Source organism: Lacerta agilis, chromosome 2, assembly GCF_009819535.1.
Source record: "Lacerta agilis isolate rLacAgi1 chromosome 2, rLacAgi1.pri, whole genome shotgun sequence".
NCBI lineage: Eukaryota > Metazoa > Chordata > Lepidosauria > Squamata > Lacertidae > Lacerta > Lacerta agilis.
In genome coordinates this window covers 67162545-67182299 of record NC_046313.1, presented here as the reverse complement: position 1 = coordinate 67182299, position 19755 = coordinate 67162545, and the positions used below count along the sequence as shown (strand labels likewise).

The following is a 19755-nucleotide window of genomic DNA, read 5'->3' as shown; positions in this document are numbered from 1 at the left end:
AGAGACCATAGAACATATCACATTTCAGTTTAAATTGAGATCCCAAAGTCTGGGTACCTCAAAACTGGCAATTTTGGCATAGATAAGCTTTCTTGGGCACAGCATTCCATAGTTCGGCAACTACAATGGAAAAGACCCATCCTCTTGTTGCCACTTTCTGCAAACACACCCTTTAGAGATGAATTGCTGTAAGGGAGAGATGCGGTACATTATCTGACCTGCAGGCCAGTTCCTTATCTCCCTACCCCTGCAGGCCAAATTTGACAGAAGGATGTGACCTTACCCACCTGTCAGTCACATGCCATCACTATGACATCAGGTGATGCTGCATTTTGAAGCCCTGATTGCTGAGACTTCAAAGCACAGTGTGGGCTGTTTGAAAGCCATTTTGCAGGTAGCCCTCTCTGCTCATTAAACCTCTAAAAACCAAAGCTACTCTTTGAACCTCCAGCTTTCAGAGGTTCAAGGAAGAATGGAATTGGTTTCCATTCAGTGGAACTGCTTCCTTCTGCTGGAGCAAGGGAAGCAGGCATTGTTCATAAGATGATGGGAGCGCACCTTGCTACAACAAAGCAATAACCCTGATCTCATGTTAAATTAATTAATGTTCCTTTGAAGCCACACCCTCATGTATGACATCAGGTGTAGGGCAGGTAGGTGTGGCTTGCCTGAAACAGCCCTGCAAGTCAAATGTGGAGGTCCAGCTGGCCAGGTCTGGTTCACAGGCAGGAGGTTCCCCATATCTGCCCTAAGCATAGCTGTCAACTTTCCCCCCCTTTTAAGGGAAATTCTCTTATTCCAAATAGGATTTCTCACAAGAAAAGGGAAAAGTTGACAGCTATGGCCCTAAGGTTAGTAGTGTAAAAGTGAACTATTGTGAATAATTTTCCATTTCCTGGTGCTAAAGAGCTACTAGACTTTATTAGGCAGATCATAATCACATTAGTTTCTTGTGCATGCTTTCAGCACCCTTTTTTGCTTTTCAGGTACAGTGAAGTGCCGCGCTGGAAAGATTATGTTGAAGTTATTGTCTGCACTTTGACACCAAAAAAGGAAGTGAACATGTTGGGGCCACAGAAGGTTGAGGTCACTGTTATAGAGAAGGAGCACACCCCATTTTACATCAGTGGCTCCTCAGTCCTCAGTGGCTTTGAGTTTAAGGTGAGCCTTGGTTTCTTTCCACTAACTTTGCTCCTGCATGCTTCTTCATGGCTTTGTTCATTGATGTAATGAGAGTTTAATAGACCTGCTAAGAGCCAGTGATAGGCGTTCTGGTGCTCTGCAGCTGGTGTTCCATGGGGGCTAGTGGTGCAGAGACATAATGCAAGATTGCCAATCTCAGCTACTGAGTTTGGGTGCTTTGGTGGGAAACCTGCATTTTATTTTTAAATTCCCAGGTCCAGCCCTGGCTTTTCTGCTTAAGAAATCTCTAGTAACAAGTTTCATTACTTGAGAACTAGTAATCAGCCACTCTAGGCAAACACTTCTCCAGAAGAAGGTCTTGCAGCCTCTACTTTTATTCTATTTTCTGGCTGTTGGTCCCGATGGTCAGGATTTCTTTTTATATTTTACACCAAACTACCTTGCCACATCTTAAATTCATTACATCTTGTGCTTACCTCAATGTCTGTGAAAAACAGTGGTCTTCCCTTTCTTTCTCGAAGTTGGTTACAGGGCTCAGAGAGTTTGATACACTGAGTTAAGCATTTCTTCTCTTCACTATCAACAGCTGCCTAAAATAACTTCTATCCATCCACCGTACGGCCCACGGGCTGGAGGAACAGAGATCTTTATCCAAGGACAAAACCTCCTGGTGGGAGGCACAAGGAAGGTGATGGTTAATGGCCGGGATTGTCCCTTGGTCACAAGGGAAAGGTATGGCAAATAGTGACACTTAATTGTAACATTGGGCATGTGGGTGGTGCTGTGGTCTAAACCACAGAGCCTAGGGCTTGCCGATCAGAAGGTCGGCGGTTCAAATTCCTGCAACAGGGTGAGCTCCCATTGTTCGGTCCCAGCTCCTGCCCACCTAGCAGTTCGAAAGCACGTCAAGTGCAAGTAGATAAATAGGTACCGCTCCAGCGGGAAGGTAAACGGCGTTTCTGTGCACTGCTCTGTTTCGCCAGAAGCAGCTTACTCATGCTGACCACATGACCCGGAAGCTGTCTGCGGACAAACACCAGCTCCCTTGGCCTATAGAGCAAGATGGGCGTGCAACCCCAGAGTTGTCCGTGACTAGACCTAACGGTCAGGGGTACCTTTACCTTTAATTGTAATATTGGCTTGTCAGCCTGGGAATTGCGTTCATGGCCTTTGATAAAGGATGGAGCTATGGTTTTCAAAATAATTAACACATTTTTGACCACCCAGATATGTTGGATTTTTCTCATTTTCTAGCACTGTAGCATTAGTGTGAAGCTAATGGATTGACCACAGACATTAGCCAGGCTGGTTTGAGGCAACCTTATTAGATGTTACCAGCTCCCTTTACCCCTCCAGTTCTTTTGGTATTATCTCCAGGAAAATGATACAGAATATCTAAATATAAATGGTCAGTGTTTGAGGTGTCAAACATCTTGATGATGCAACAGACAACTCTTTTCCTGTGTTCTTTTGTGTGTAAATCTGTGGTTGCCTGCCCCCACACCAGTCATACTTTCCTAATGAGTCACAGTCTCTGTTGCTTGTGTGAAAGCAAATGAACCGAGTAGAGCTTTGCAGGGCATGTGAGTTCATAGCCATCTGCCATCTCCCTTTGTTATGAATGGTTATGAATACTCCCATAATCATTCTTACTCTAGGCAGAGGTATGTGAGGGAGAGGACAGCCACCACTCCTCTTATCAACCATCTTCTGCCTATACTGTGTGGAAGGAAAGTTTTAGCTTGAACCCACTATTTTTTTAAGGTTCCTCAAAATGAATGAGGGTGACTTAGGTTCTAGTTACAACTTCAATGGAAGATAGAAACATGGTTTCACATCTCTTCTCTATCCCAAAGTGCTTGGTAGTTTTGGTCAGAGCTGGTGCCAGGCCATGGCACAGCCTCAGCACGCACCTCAACCAGGACCTTGCCTTACTTGCCATGGTTGTGGAGGCTGCCACATGCTTTCTCAGCCTTCATCTGTCCCCCATATGCTTCAGATGGACATGGAACAGCACTTCAGAATGGGAACTAAGCTTGGTTTCCCATCTACAGTGACTAGCCACCATCTTAGAATCATAGAATCATAGAGTTGGAAGAGACCACAAGGGCCATCCAGTCCAACCCCCTGCCAAGCAGGAAACACCATCAAAGCATTCCTGCCAGATGGCTGTCAAGCCTCTGCTTAAAGACCTCCAAAGAAGGAGACACCATGGTAGCAAATTCCACTGTCGAATAGCTCTTCCTAATGTTTAGGTGGAATCTTCTTTCTTGTAGTTTGAATCCATTGCTCCATGTCCGCTTCTCTGGAGCAGCAGATAACAACCTTTCACCCTCCTCTATATGACATCCTTTTATATATTAACCCACAATGCAAAGCTCAGACCCATATAGCCCTAACCAGACTATGAACCTATGAAAGCAACACATTTGCTAGATCTATGTAGCGGGGCATGGCATTTTGGATCCCTTAGAATCATGGGTGTTCACTGCAGATGGGGAGCCAAGCTGTTTAGCAGCAGCAGCACCCCCACTCACCAAATGAAAAGCATCCAAGGTGAATGGCAGCACAGCCAGGGCAGAGTAGTGAACCCCCCCCCAAGTCCTTGAACCCCTCAGCCAGTGCCTGACCTAGCTGGACCATGGACACCGGGTCTGGTTATGCTGCATCTCCTTTACTAAATTAGTCATGCTCTCATCAGGCTGTGCCACATGAGTCTTGTCAGGACCTGCACCCCTGGTGACGCATTCTCACATCTTCCAGAGTGAGCAGGCGCAGATAATTGTGTGTGGGACCACCTCTTTACATGGCGGCAGTTTGCAGGCATGGCCCAGCATCATGACATAACTTACAATGATGCAATTATCCAAAGGACTGCCTTCACCCTGACCTTGTGGAGGATGAGACTAAATGGTAGGTAGCTGAGCAGGGCCTTACCATGCTGTTTGTCTTCTTCTCCCCAGCCAGAAAGAGGAAGCCATAATTTGTACCACCCCTCCTGTGAACAACCTGGGCAACGCTTCTGTGACTGTAGTAATAGATGAACAGCCGTTTCTTTCTCCGAAGCCCTTCTGGTATCGGGAAGATCCCCAGATACACCACATCTCTCCCAACTGCAGCTATGAGTGAGTGAACACCCTTATTCAGCCTTCATGAACCTGGTGCCCTCCAGATGTTTTTGGAATATAACACATACATACATACATTCAAACACACACACATACAGCTAGCGCTGCCTGGGGCTGCTGGAAGTTGTATTCCAAAACATCTGGAGGGCCCTTGGTTGTCAAAGGCTGCCCTGATTCTTGGAAGAATGTCTCCTTTCAGTCATGTCTCATTGCATTCCCTGTTCTAGGCTTTCTGTGATGCGCATCATGCTATTTGTGAAGCAAAGTTCCTGGTCCCAAGCCATAAAATATCTCATTTAACCAAATTAAATGGAGGCTCCATAGCAACAGTGCTATTCAGTGCAGATACCTGGAGGTAAATTGCATTGAGGTCAGTGGGACTTAATCCCAGCTAAGTGTATGTAGCATTGCAGCCTAAACCTCATCCTAAATTGGCCTTAGACTGGCCTACACAGACCTCGATGTTTATACCACCAGAAACTGAGAACTGGATGTACCATTACCGATTTCCCATGTTTACTGCCCAGGTCCGCCTACACAACCAGGATATACCTATAGGATCTCTTGATAAGGAAACTTTTTCACAGCCTTCTGATTTTTCTTCTTCTTCAGCGGTTCAAATATCTCCATCAGTGGCACCAATTTGGATTCAGTGTATTATGCAAAGGTGCAGTTTGAGTCTGCCGGAGTGCTTACTGAAGCTAAGGTGAGTATTCAAGGTGGAGGGAGAGAAATGAAGGCTGCAATCCTAAGCACACTTTCTAGAGAGCAAGTCCCATTGGCCTGAGTAAACATGCTGCAAGTGCATATATAAGATATAATACAACAAAACCAAAACACCAAACCGGCTTGCAAATATAAATTTTACTTAGTTAAACACACTAAAGTGCAACATGCATGTCAAAGCCTGGAGATACTTATAGACAAACAGTCAACTAGTGGCACAACTCTGCCAATAATGTGTATAATAATAGTGTCATAGCACAGTGCAAACAAGCAAATCAGCAAATCGTTCTGCAGATAGTTCTCTACTGGAAGCGCAAAGTGTAGGACACCCAGTAAGAATACCTCCCTGTATGTCCTTGTAGGGACTTGTCTCAGAGATGGACTAATGGAGAGAATGTTCTCTGTCAACCCAATAAATCATTACAATTTGAAGGGGGGGAAGACAGTTTGTGGTGATGTTTTAGCTCACCAACAGGAAATGCAAAAAGCAAAGTTTGTGTGGGGAGGTGCCTCCCTGCTGCTAAATGAGTAAGAATATCCTTCAATAGTTCTTCCAGGACTACCTAAAAGCATTTTCTTTCGTTTGTGTGAAAAGATAAACTGAGGGGCACCTAACTATGTATAGATTGTGCTTGTTTTATCCTCAAACATTAACATTTCCTTTATGGAATGTACAATTTTACAGCCTTTTTAGTCGTCCCCACCCCCTTATATTTCAAGTACTTGGTAGCTGTTGTTTTTGACTTTATTTTCATTCTTCTTAACAATTTCTCCTTATGTTTTGCCTTAAATAAACCTGGTTTTGATTCTGCTCATTGTAAAAGCTTTCCCCATCAAATCACACAAAAACTGCTGGAATTGTGAATAGTTTGTTCAGCAATTAACATCCTTCAGAATTTTTACCCTGGATGATCGTATCATGTCTTGCTGCGGCAGATTAAAAAATCCTTTTTGTTAGGGATTGGAAAAAGAGACCAAAAACTGTAGGAAAGGGGTAGAATACTGTGCAGTATATTAGCCCTAATCGCTAAACCGAATCAATGTCTTCTATTGAGTTAAAGGAATATTTTCTACGAAAATGAAGAGCTAGTTCAATTATTTCTCAAATATGAATTCTTAAACTCTACCTCTAAAATTTGCAGAATTTAGATGTTTACCATTGTTTAGGAAATATATGATGAAGTATCGCCGAGAAACTTGATTTAAATGTGCCCTTTCCCTCTCACTGATTTAATAATGATTTAAATCCCATTGATTCAGCATGGTAAAATAACAGTGCCAAGGAAGCAACAAAATTGATCATTAATAGGTACAGAGCATGCAAATTAAACACAGCTGCACAGAATGCATAATTAAGCTGTGGAATTTATGCAGTTTGTCTTTCATGGTAAGGCATATTCTTCAACCCCTGAATTTCACAATGCCCTTCCTATTTAGTTTACACTTGTTTCAGTAAGGTGTGCCCTTGAACTGAATCCAGTGTTCCAGCAGTGATCAGATAGATATAACCAAGTCAGATGAAGTTAAACTGTTCTCTTGGTGTCTTCAGGATTGTAAGGGGGAAAGGTCTGCTATGAGCCTCGTGTGCCAGAGTCCTCACTACCCATTGGAAAACAAGGCAGCGAGCATTCATGGGAACCTGAAGATCTTGATGGATGGAGCTCTGAGGCACCAGACGTTTCGCATCCGCTACTACCCCAAGCCAGTGATTTACCCCTTTGAGCGGCAAGACCAATTGTACACAATCAATCCAGGAGAGGATGAGATTGAGATCCATGTATGTAATTGTCAGTTGGGCAGCAATATGTGTGGACAATATTGCTGTGCTCACCTGAGCAGTGTGGCATCAGAAAAACCTAGGCTGCAACCCTAGGCAACTCCTGGGAATAGGCCCCATTGAACACAGTGGGTTGTACTTCTGAGTAAACATGAATAGGATCACAGCCATGGAGGACATAGCAGCAGTGTCTGCAAGTGGGGTTTTCTGAGAATGTGTAATTCTCTGCACAAAGAAGCTGCTCCATTGTTGGCTATTTTGAAGTTTCTCTGAAGTTGCAGTGCTCATATGTGATCACTGCTTCCATAGGTTGGAATTAACTCACAGAGCCATTTAGCAGCGTATGAATTGGCACCAAGAAATCAAGTTGTATATAGTGAAGGGGGTCCCATTAAATAAAATGGCAATGGTGCTGCTGCTGTTTATAGTTCCCCATGTACTAGATGTGAGCGGGGGGGGGGGGGTTGGGCTGAGGGTAGGGATGCTAAAGCGCCATCAGGAACAGTTTCTTCTGGATAGACAAAAGTGCTTGTGGATTCAGAGCAGGGTTTACATGGGAGTCTGGGAAACATGGGGAAACAAAGCCAAGAGGCCCAATGAGGAAGATCTTTTCCCGAAATGGGTTAACATGTATGTCTTTATTTGTTTGTACAGCATAGCGGACTGGATGCTCTGGCAGGCTGCATGGCGATCTCCATGACAGTGGCTGGCAAAGAATGCCACCCCACTGTGCTGAAAAACGAGGTGACCTGCCGAATCCCCGGGGACCTGAACTCCCCTCTGCATCGTTTGCCAGCACAGGTGAAGCTTGCAACAGTTCTGCGCAACCAACACTGATGCCACAACATGCTTCTCTCTCTCTCTGCCTTCTCTGGCCCATTCTCCTTTTTTGCAGCTTGGCCTCCTCCCATCCTGCCCGTTCTGGCTGCTTTTTCCCCTGATACCATTCAGTCACTCATTTGTTTTTTCCACTACTGGCTGCAGATGCAATGGAACTGAACAAACATGGGGCAAGTAGCTCCACACATTCTTATTCTGACAAGCTTTTGCCCCCTTACTTCTGCTTATCTCTCCTTTTGAAACATATAAGCTATTTAATAACGCATGTTTGAGAAGTAGTGAAGGGAGCAGCTAAGCATGACATGGCACCCTGGAAAACTGATCTGGGGTCGCATCATGTGGATGTGTCATCCCACGTCATCTATAACATCTGGCCTTGTGAGCTCAGAGCAGACTTAATTCTGACCTTTAAGGAAAGTCTTTAAAAAAAATTACCTGGCATATCCAAACCAAACAAGCCACAGATACATTTTTACAGCAGAACATTGGGAAATTTCTGGCTCCCCTTGGCACTACTCCTCAGACTCATTTTTCATTAGGAAAGGGTTTTTCCATGTCTGGAATTCACCAGGGACTCTGAATAGCTCTCTTAAAAAAGAAAATCCATCTGTATATCCGCAAGACTCTCAGGAGCGGGGGTGAGAAAGAGGTGGATAATCAGTTCTACTGCCCTGGAGTTCCTGCACTGAACAGCACATGGTGAAAAAATTGGTTCTGGTGCCCATGCTTGCATCACTACCCAAATTCTAGATGGCACTGATTTTCAAGGGCACACCCAGTATGGCTCTAAATACTTTCCCTGGGTCATTCTCTGCTGGTGTTCTGGGTGTGTGGGTATTGTGTGTGTGTGTGTGTGTGTGTGGGCACTCTCTGTTCTCAGAGGCATTGCTACAGGCCAGCTGTGGAATGCATGTGCGTTCTCCCTCTCTCTTTTTTGTCTGGCCAGTCCAGAGTTTAGAATTGTGTGTGTGTGTGTGTGTGTGTGTGTTTTAAAGTTTATTAGTTTGTTTGTGTACAGAGCATGCCAAATCCTGCCTAAAGGAGGAGTCAGGTACTTGTGGTCTTAACTACTGAAGAGGGGGCAGGACAGGGGGTGTGTGCCTGTCACTTCTATAGATTCTATGAGAGAAATTACAATGTGTATATGACTCTCTGATTGTTTTCTACCCCTCTGGGGTTCCTTCAGGTTGAGAGAAGGACAGAGAGGAGGAGATGTTTATCCTTTTCCATACTAGCTGTTTTTCATCCTCAGTGTATCACTCCCTGACACACACCCTTGCTGCTTTTCTCATCAAGGGAATAAAAGACACAGCTCTGTGCCATGTGTCCTGCTGCCATCCTGCTACCCTCCCTCCAGGACATTTCATGGTTCTCCTCCTCCTCCTACAAGAGCATCACAACCTTAGCAGAGATGCCTTCTTTGCACTTGAGTCTAGACTTAAGGAATCTTGTGCAAAGATGAAGCCCTGCACTGCCCCTTTCCCATGATCTCTTTTCTTCCTGCCCTGTGATTCCTTCTACCGCTATCATCATCCCCCTTCTGGGCAGGAAACAGACCAAACAGACGGACTTCAAGAGTCCCCTTCCAAAATGTCACCACAGCACACATCGAGTGTCGATAACTATGTCCTTCCATGGAATCCAAACCTTGACTGACCACAAGCTTTGGGACTAATAGTGCAATGTCCACAACGGCCCTCCAGGCTTCTGAACATCCTTGGATATTTGAGTTGCTCCCTTTCTGTCCAGCTGGCAATTTGTTATACAAGTTTACTAATGTGTGATATAGTTCAGTACGCTAAAGCCTTGCTACCTCCTGGATCCTTCCTGCCCATTGGATGCCATTGCTCTGGCATGGCTGATAACCTGCTTCCATCATGTCCTTTCCTCCTTTTAGATTTGTGTGAATGGAAACTGCACCGACCTAGGCTTTGTGGTTGTGAAATCCTCCTTATCTCCTGTTGCTGTTACATTGGGGACCATTGTAGCCATCCTATTCCTCTGCTTCTTGGCATTTTTCGTGATGAAATTCCTGCAGCGGAAGAAGAAGAAGAAGAAGTCAGGTAAACTGCAAGCTTCTCGCAAAGCTTTCTGATCAGAGCAGAGCTTTCAGTAAAGGTATTCATTCAACTGCATTTCTCCAGTGTTTTAATGATTGTGCTGGTTTGCGTCTAACTGTGAGGTCTCCAGTCAGAGCATTGGCATATATCAAATCTGGTTTAGTAACCGGGCTGGCAAGATGGGCAGGGTTAGGCATGGAAGGGAGAGGCTGGGCGTACAAACTGTGGGAAAGAGAACTGAGTGTTCCTTTTTTGTTTCTGCAGGAACTGAAAACTTGGAAAGACTCTCAAGCCTCAACAGGGGCATGACGAGCATCCCTCTCCTTCCCTCCAACACTAATTACACAGATACTGCTGGTAAGGATGCATAAAGAGACTCTTAACAGCTCCTAGTGCTTTGGAGCAGCTGGGATAGGGTCATATAAGTGGTCTGGCCTAGTGATTTCCTATCGTGGGATTGCCTTGGCTTGGGCAGCAGGCTTAGTCATATGGTATATTTGGCTTTGCACTAGCAACCATGTCCCAAGTTGATACTAGGATTCCCATCACCATCTCCACAGTTCACTCTAAATGTTCCTATAAACAAAAAGCACTGTGCTCAAATACCTATCCCTTTCCATGCCCCAGTTCCTTTGGTCGTTTTGTTTGGGAGGAACATGTGGCATTCCATTGACATGTGGGGACACCGTCTTGCCAGGAATCCAGAAGAGACCCCATGGCAGGAGGTGCTAAATGAACAATTATTACCATTTCACTAGCACCTATCTAACGCCAGTCTCCTCTCCTCCATTCTCCTGATGGCACTGCTCTAGCAGAGCCCCGTACTTCTAGAGTGAGTCTCGGAAGCGCCTCTTACACAGGAAGCAGTGACGGTTCTGCCATGCCCTTCATGCGGGTGCCTTCTTACTCCATTAAAAATTTTCGGCCGCAACTGTTAGAAGAGGTGAAGGACGTTCTAATCCCAGAAGAGCAGCTGGTTATGCAACAGGACCAGATCATTGGCAAAGGTAAGTGCTCTTGAGCTTGCCCGTATCAATCACCCATAGTGTGCAAAGCTTTGTTACAATTTCTACAATCTGTGTTTGAAGAGTACCCCCACCCACCCCTTCACACCCCCATGCTAGATGCGTTTTTAGGTGCTTTTCTCTGCTAGGCATTTCTGATTACCATCTTGAAAGCACAGATTTTAGGGTTACATAGGGTAGCACCCAATGAAGTTGTCCTACTAACAGAATGATTTCTGCCTTTGCAATGGGACTTCCTCTCCCTCTGCTTTCTTCACAACCCCTATTTGTTCTCCTAACCCTCTGGAGCATATATGGGGGGGGGGTGTACTGGGAGAGGAAGTCCCATTGCGCAGGCAGAAGTCCTTGCACTAATTGGACCACTTTGTTGGATGCAACCCATTGGATTCTTGTTCAGGCTTAAGTGTTTCAAACACAAAGCCATAACACGCACAGGCGCCCATGTTAGCCTGGTAAATGTGGCAAGTCTTCACAATGTTTTCTGTTCTATTCTGTGCCTCCAGCACAGAAACAGCCTATGCAGCACTCTTGTGTTATGCTGCACTCAGATGTGCAGCCTTCTAACTGCAAGAGGCTGATGCAAAAACCCAAAGGAATGGATTGGGCTGAGAGTGCCTGATTTGCATGCTGGGCTGTGTGTCTAGTAGGTCTTTTTGTTCTTTTTCCTGTCCAGGTCACTTTGGGAGTGTTTATCATGGAACGTACATAGATTCGGACCACAGACATATACACTGTGCTGTTAAATCTCTGAACCGTGAGTAATCCCTCCTTCCTCTCACAGAAATGGCAACTGCACTTAACTGTCCTGTAAAAGGAAGCCAAGGGACGAAGGGCCTGTTCCCTCTCCCTCCTCACCAGCTGCTCACCAGGTCATGCCCCAATGTTGTTGTTATTTAAACTTGAAGGACATGCTCTATGTCCCTCTTCCAGCATTGGAGCGGACAGTTTCTAAGAGTGTTCTGCTTGCTTAATAAATAAAAGTGAGTGGGCTCTTCCACCCCCTCCCCTCCCCTGAGAAAAGGGGCACCATGCTACTTCAACTGGACTATAACCAGCATAGATTCAGTTCTGTAGGGGAAGACTTGGCAATTTAATCATCGAAGGAAGGCACTCGGATAATTCCTTCTGTAAATGGCACCGTAATCTGGATTCTAGGGAGACTTGCCCTACTTTGCACTCTCCTTCGGCTTGCTCAGTGACGTGGTACAAGGAGACACCATTAGCTTAAGTGCCATTTTCTGCGGCAAAGTCTTGGTGTCCCTTTGCAATGTCATTCCACTCAAGAGTAGGTGGATATAGCTGTGAAGAGAGGTTGGGGATGGGAGGACATGCTGTTAAAGCTTCCCCAAGGAAGCTCTCCGACACACTTCAGGAAACAGTCCTGGACTGGGTGGTGGGGAGAGGGAGGAATGCTTTTGTAACCAACTTCTGCTGTTTGTTCATCATCTCCAATGAGACATACCAAAGGCTTCCAGTTCAGCCAATCGCCTTTAAGGCCTTGTTGGCCTTCTGAGTGTAGTCTGAGAAGAATCCTCCTTATCAACAGCATCCCTTGGGGCCTTGGGAAGCAGAGGGACCCACGTGCCACATTGACCTAGCCCTGAGCCGTTCTTACTCCGGCTAGGCATCCCTCCCTTATTACCTGTAGGGTTGGCATTCAAGCTTAGCCTGAACCTGCTGGCATGTCCTGTCCCAAGTCCAAACGAGCTACTTGTGCCATCCATAACGGATCTTGTGTTGCTTTCGTGCGCACCTCCTGCACCCCAGTGACCCATTTCCCAAGAGCTTTGCGGTTCCTTGTGTGGATATGCTGCTCCGGTGCCTTTTCACAGCCTGCTTCCTTTCCTCCCCCAGGAATCACGGACTTGGAGGAGGTGGAAGAGTTCTTGAAAGAGGGGATTCTGATGAAGAGCTTTCACCACCCCCACGTCCTCTCTCTCATTGGGATTGCCCTCCCTAGGGAGGGGCTTCCCCGGGTGGTACTGCCATACATGAAGCATGGAGACCTGCGGCACTTTATCCGTTCGGAGGAGAGGGTGTGTACTGCTTCCCACTTTGGGTTTACACCAGCAAGGCAGCCCTTGGAAGACTTGCTCTGGGAGATGAGCATCTCAAAGCCAATATGCTGACTTCCTGATTCTGAAGCTACCGTTGGGTTGAGGGTGGTTCGCACCCACCTAGTGAAGTGGACCCTTCCTTCCTCTCCCTTTCAACTCTGGTCAGCTTTTGCTTTGGCCTTGTGAACCCCCTACATCCCTGTTGCAGGATGTCCTCCTGTTTAATCACTGCAGTCTTTGCACATTTCCCCCAGTTAGGTGTTCACCACCATGGAATGAACAATGAGTCAACTGAGGGTTTGCCTCCCACCCCCCACCCCCCGGGTGCGGCAGGGAGAGAAATCCATCCTGCAGCAGAGCAGAAATTGTTAGCTCAAGCATTCTCATCATGTTTCTTCCGGAGCTTTCTATATGTACGAAGCACCTTATTTTTGCAGTAGCTTTTGCTCTTGCAGCTGGGACCTCAGCATCCAAGGAGCAGAGGTTGTGTGTTTCTTTGCTTTTTGCTGACTCGGAGACTTCTTGAGCAGTAGGAACGTGAGCTGGTCGCTGATGTACCTGCTGCTGGTGCTACTGCCAGAGACGCAGAGCACAATCATGTCTCCCTCCCACCCTGGCCAGTGCAGAACTAGCTACTCTCTGCTGAGAGCTGCAGCAACACCACCTTCCCTTTCACTTTGGGGAGAAAAACAGAGCCAGGGGTAGTAAGCAGGCTTCAGTCCCCCCGCCACCTCTGTAGCCACTTTCATCTTCATCATTACTGCTTGCAACGATCAAATAAGTGGTACAGTTACCATTATTGTGTGTGGCCACCTAAGGGTGTAGCATTTCTACGTAGGAAATAGCATTAAAACTCGGTGTACATTGTCAGGTGTGTGACAGCTCAACACATGTATTTTCACTATGTGCATACATGGGATCTTTTCCCCACAGGTTTCGTATTATTTCTACATAGAAGCATTTTATCTACATACACAATATGTGCCATGTAGCCTCATTTACAAAGCAGGATTGGACATGCACCGCCCATTCCCATGACAGATTTAAGACAGGGAAGCAGAAGCCCTTCAGACCGTTGTCATCTTGCCTAAGTCTGGAGTTTGAGCAGCAACCTCTGGCAGCGCCAGCTGTGTCTGTCTTAAAGAGTTTGAAAACAGGCCCCACAGCAATGTCATCTTGTATCCAGTGATTACATACAGAGACTTGAATCTTTATGGGGATCCAAGCTTTCGCTTCCTTCCAGCTACTTGTCAATAGCAAGGCCTTGGGGGTGGGGGGAGGGGGAGTAAAGCTTTTCTCCCAAAAGCGCTTTTGAGATGCAGCGCACTTTTGGAGCAGTCGTACACGTTCAAAAAAGGGGTGTTCGCTGAGGCTGCGCATTCTCTGCCATTGTAAACACGGCAGGGGATGTTGTTGCACGTGTACCTTGTGAGATTGTTGGACACAGGGGGAAATGTCATTAGCAATGAGCAACAAAACTCCTTGGGAAGGGCAGTGACTCGGTGCTGCTGCGCATACTTTACATGCAAAAGGTCCCAGGTCCACTTCGACTTGGCACCTCCCAGTAGGGGTAGGAATGTCCCCTTCCTGAAATCCTACAGAGGTGCAGCAAGTCGGCATTGACAATACTGAGCGAGATGAACCAATAGTCCGACTCAGCTTCCTATGTTCCTTTCCCTTTCTCGGCCCTATTTCATTAGCTAGCTGACCAAATACAATCATGGCCAGTTATAAACCCTTTACAGCTGTAAGATTAGGGCAGTATTTACTTTCTTCTCCAACAACCCTAAAATAACATGTGGCTTAAAAAGAGAGAGAGAGAGAGAGTAGTAACAGTAGTAGTACCATTACCTTTACTTTACTTCTTATGTTCAGCTACTGTATCCCACTATTTTTGCTGAAATGTTGCTCATGGGACAAGGGCAATTAAAAAAAAAAAGTGGTCGGGACACACTTTGAGTAAGATAGGGAGAGGCAATGAGCGCCTCTGCCCACCAGGGGGCCACAAAGGCATACTCATCCGTAACGCATTATTATAAAGTCTTAAGGGAAGCGGCACATAAGACCATATTCGTGCTTCGATATCAATTCCACGTTATGGCTTGCACCCTGCGCAGGCCTTGTCAAGTAATGTGCAAGTGTCTGTGCCACGTGAGCTCCCAAAAGAGAATAACTTTCTACCAGCAGAAAATTCCTACAGCTGGAGTGTCTGTCGGCTCATGTGCTCATCCCATAGGACAGTGTGCATGCAGGGCGCACTCCATTTCCCACTCAGAAGTGATATCCAAGTAGCAAATTTTTCCCATGTGAAGTAGCCCTGAAATTAGCTTCAGCTGTGTTGTCTTGAGGGAGTTACAAGCAAGCAGTTCAGACCTCGAGAGGGGCATAAACTCTAGAGCCAGATGGAAAACTCATTTTAAGTTTCCTCTCCCTCCCCAGAACCCGACTGTGAAGGATTTAATAGGCTTTGGGCTGCAAGTGGCTCAAGGGATGGAATATTTGGCCCAGAAGAAGTTTGTGCACAGAGACCTTGCTGCTAGGAACTGTATGTAAGTATTGAAATGAGTGGGTAGAACATAGTGGTTGGAGTGCTGGACTAGGGCCTGGGAGACCAGGGTTCAAATCCTCACTTGGCCATGAAACTGACTGGTGACCCTGGGCCAGTCACTCTCTCTCCCTCATCCCTAAGCTACCTCACAGGGTTGTTGAGAGGATAAAATGGAATGGAGGAGAACTCCGTTGAGCTCCTTGAAGGAATATAAATGTAATAAATAACAAATACCTGGCTGGCCTTCAGGCTTCCTGGATGAGTCTGTCAGGCCTCTTCCCCTGTTAGCTGATTTATTCCCTGAGTTTTGACAGAAATAGGCCCTGCTTGGTGTCAGTATAGCTATTCCCTACCTACAGCTGCTTTACCTTTGCACCTACTGTTTTTGTGAAAGCCTGTGTATTAGCAGGTAGAACAAGCCCCACAAGCTTCTCTCAGTGCGCAACAGCTTCGCCTTGGCTGGGAGGAGCACCCATTCAGTATGGTGGTCGCTCATTACATGCAGGGCTAAGCTGTTCTCTCTTGCCCTTCTAAAAGCTGTTTGGGAAACCGCTAAGCGCTCATAGGTCTTGAAAAGGACTGCAAACGCTGATTTCTCAGGCCTGGGCTGAAATGTCAAAAAGTCCAGAAGTGGGACTTGAGTCGCTTAATGGTGCCTCCGTGACCGAAGGACTGTAATTCATTTTTGGCTGTGGTGTGTGCTCTTAAACCCTCCCCTCCCCTCTCTGTGTTTTGCAGGCTAGATGAGACTTTCACAGTAAAAGTGGCAGACTTTGGGCTGGCCAGAGATGTCTTCGACAAGGAATATTACAGCATCCGGCGACACCGCAGAGCAAAGCTGCCGGTTAAGTGGATGGCCCTTGAGAGCCTGCAGACCCAAAAATTTACCACCAAGTCTGATGTAGTAAGTGCAAGCAAAGGCAGTGGGTGCTATTTAGGCATGGGAACTAGGGTTGTCTTCTTTGGCGATCACTCGTAGCCTAGTAATATTGTCTTCCATGAACAGGGTCTTAACAGTGAGTCCGTAAGTGACTGTGGAGGCCAATTCTGGATCCACACATCCTTTCACAGTGGGGACATAGGTTTCTGGGTGGAAGTTGATCATGGTGAGGGTTTGCCAAGCATGCCTTCCTCTTAGCACGTTTCTCTCTTTTGTCCTGAGTTCGAGCGTCTTCCAAGTCCATGACACCTTCGGTAAAGGCTGTTCTCCAATTGGAGCGATCGCAAGCCAGTGTTTCCCAATTGTCGGTGTTTATACTACATTTTTAAAGAATTGCCTTGAGAGAGTCTTTAAACCTCTTTTGTTGACCACCAGCATTACACTTTCCATCTTTAAGTTTGGAATAGAGTAGTTACTTCGGAAGATGATAATCAGCATCCAAACAACACGACCAGTCCAATGAAGTTGATGTTGAAGAATCATGTTCACAGCGTTTCCTGTCCTGGCTGCAGAATTGCTGCAACAGGAGTGGGGAACAGTTTTTTTTTTTCATCCCAAGGGCCACCATCCCTCATGGTAAACTTACCGAGGGCTGCATGGCAGCAGTGGGTGGGGCCAATACAAAAAGTGGGTTGGCCATCCACATAAACAGCCACTCATAGAATCAAAATTACAGTGTTGGACGGGATCTCAAGGGTCATTTAGTCCAACCCCCTCCGATGCACTCATATACATCCACACACATGCACATTCATACCTATCCATATGCAAGCACAAACATTCATTCACACTTACTGTCTCTCTGACACAGAGATACTTCCAGACTCTCGCTAATCACTGAGTGACATAACTCATAAGACTCTGTGGGTTACATGTACATATTGTTAGCTCAGGCCTCTCTTCAATGTCTTTGTGCCCCTGTGCACGAAAGGCTGCATCTCGACACTGTGGAAACACGCGGTGCTTGGTAGATGGGGGATGCTGAGGAACCAGGTGAACCTCTCCTGAGTGCCCTCCTAGACTGTTTGCACCCCATCTGGGGGTCACAGATCTGCATTGCCACCTGTGCGTTCTGCTATATGTGTTCTCCATCTGTGCATTCTGCTCTTCTGCCCAGTGGTCCTTTGGGGTCCTCATGTGGGAGCTGATGACGCGAGGGGCTTCTCCGTACCCTGAAGTGGACCCATATGATATGACCCGCTATTTGTTGCGAGGGAGAAGGTTGCCGCAGCCAGAATACTGCCCAGATTCTCTGTGAGTATATATGAACTTGGGGCAGGGCTGTTCAAAACCTCTGCCTTAGGGAAGGAAGGGTTAGCAAGACCCTTGAAGCATGTGGAGGGATAGGAAGGCTGAGATGGCATCCAGCTGGTCTCCACTAGGCTACATGGAAATATGTGAGGAGAGGCACAGGCAGTCATACTTGGGGGAAGTGTTCTAGAATTCTATGCAAAACAATGCAGATTAATTAAAAAATGTGTATCCCAATAAACTGGGGTGTGTACTACACCTAGAGTATATTCCCCTGGCAGAGGGGAAGGTAAAAAGAAGCTATGAATGAGATGGTGGGGGGGGGAGGTTGGGCTCACTGGAAGAGAGTCTACTCCTTTCTTTTAATTGGCATCAGCCTTTTAAAATTCTTTTTTTTCTGTACAACCCCTTCCTGCTAGCCTTGCACGGGCTTCTCAGTGAACAATGAGGTTCAGAGACCTGGTACTGTTCAGATGACCCAGATTCCCAATGTGATGAGATTTGCCAGAGACGAACATTTTGGGAGTTCCTCTTAAAACAGGCCATGTGGTAACTGCAACACAATATAGCACTGTGATGAAACTTACCAAGTCCATCAGACTTTGGGATGCTTGTGAAGCCCAGAAAGCCTGTTCTTATCAAGTCAGATTCAATACTGCCTAGAGCTGCCATGAATATCCAGATTGATAGACCCTCTGAGGGCCTCCATCCCAGCCATGCATATCCTAAGTACACAGCCTATTTGCCAAATGTTCCAGAGTCCCTATTTTCCATACAACTCCCGGTGAACATGAGCCAACAAGCAGGATCGTTGCCTGTGGGCCAGGGATTGCTGAAGAATGAGGAACGGGAATACATGGCAGTTTGTTATCTTGGAACGTGCCCAGGAGATGGTGTACGGCTATGCAGTACCACAAGACTACGCTGTCCTTAGGATTTGAAGCTAGAGGTCTTGGTCTAGCATTCCCCCTGCTGTAATGTGTGTGTGGCTGTGTTTAATCTGACAGGTACACCGTAATGCTGAACTGCTGGGCCCCAAGTCCTGAGGAGCGACCAACTTTCTCTGCAGTAATCCAGGAAGTGCAGCATATTTTAGCCAGTCTAAAGGGGGAGCATTATATCAACCTGAATGTCACTTATGTCAACCTTGATCAAGACCAGCCTTTCCCCCCTTTGACCAGCTGCGAGGATGATCTGGACTCCAGTGGGCTGAGTGAGGAAGAGGCTGCTACTGTGCACTGAGTGATGTGAGACAATTCTCGGGTAGCACACCTGAGTTGAGCCTAACACTATGCAAGCAGTGCCGGCCTTCCTGTAGCTTCACTTCTCTGACTGAGGAAGCTTCCTGACCCATCCTCCGTTTGAGCCTTGGCTTGCCGCAGCTTGGATTCTCCAGTTGTCCTGCAGCTTCCCTTCAAGCATCTCCCACCTGGTGGGTTCAAGGAAACCATGGCCGGAGGCCTTCTGCGATATGATCCCCCTGCTAAAGGGCTCAGGAAAAGGCAGAGATAAGCTCATCCCTTCCATAAGAGGTGGGGGCAGGTCCCTTTACCCCTCTTGGAATAGTGAAACATCCAGAATATGTGGGACCTTGGATGCTGGCCTGTTTTAGAAAGGGCTATAAAGTAATTTAATGTCTCAGCCTGTGGCTGAATCTGTATATAAAGGAATAAATTGACTGTTGTTTACTGTTTGTTTCAAGGACTGTTTCTCAAAGCGGGCCTTTCTGTCTCATGTGATGCATATACACATGTGCTGTCAGAGGGTCTGTATTGCTAAGATGGCATCCATTATGCAGTGGAGCTGCAGGCAGAATTGGGAAGCAGGCCGAGTGACCCAAAATGCCCTCTTTTCAACATTGATCAAGGCTAGCCCCCTGCCCTTCCCAGCACGCTTAGCATCACATTGTATTGCTCCAACAGCGAGTCCTTTGTCTTTGACAGCTATAAGTGGCTGCACTTCCCATGAGTTCTTCATCCCAAGGTCCTTTAACTGAGTCAGCCCACAGAGCTACCTGTTGTCTGACTTGGGAAGCTAGGAGTGGGGGAGTAATCTGATTCCGATTCCAAAGCAGATTCCCTTTATTCAATCTGGGCAGACCATGACTGATCCACACAGTCCTCTTACCCTTCCTCTCTGGGTAATCCAACTTCTTTTCCATGCAGAGGTGCTCAAGTGAAAGATACACAAAGAATCACACTCATCAGATAATTGTGTGTGATCTGTGTCTTATGAATGTGCATATCTCTTGAACAAGAAC

The 19755-nt window shown here is 46.5% G+C and overlaps 1 protein-coding gene across 3 annotated transcripts in view; it reads left to right on the top strand.

Annotated features, from left to right (window-relative positions):
• Positions 1-19184, top strand: part of MST1R (macrophage stimulating 1 receptor) — a 55095-nt gene extending 35911 nt beyond the window's left edge. For 2 of the 3 annotated variants that reach the window (XM_033140571.1, XM_033140572.1), the window contains exons 7-21: positions 987-1161; positions 1730-1875; positions 4107-4268; positions 4884-4977; positions 6547-6774; positions 7429-7575; positions 9512-9677; positions 9939-10031; positions 10487-10681; positions 11373-11453; positions 12554-12735; positions 15196-15305; positions 16043-16208; positions 17362-17498; positions 18503-19184. In XM_033140571.1, coding sequence (XP_032996462.1) covers positions 987-1161; positions 1730-1875; positions 4107-4268; positions 4884-4977; positions 6547-6774; positions 7429-7575; positions 9512-9677; positions 9939-10031; positions 10487-10681; positions 11373-11453; positions 12554-12735; positions 15196-15305; positions 16043-16208; positions 17362-17498; positions 18503-18737 — 2317 coding nt within the window. In that variant the 3' untranslated portion in view covers positions 18738-19184. The remainder of the gene's footprint in view (positions 1-986; positions 1162-1729; positions 1876-4106; positions 4269-4883; positions 4978-6546; positions 6775-7428; positions 7576-9511; positions 9678-9938; positions 10032-10486; positions 10682-11372; positions 11454-12553; positions 12736-15195; positions 15306-16042; positions 16209-17361; positions 17499-18502) is intronic. The other variant, XM_033140573.1, reaches the window with a different exon arrangement.
• The last annotated feature ends 571 nt before the right edge of the window (positions 19185-19755 follow it).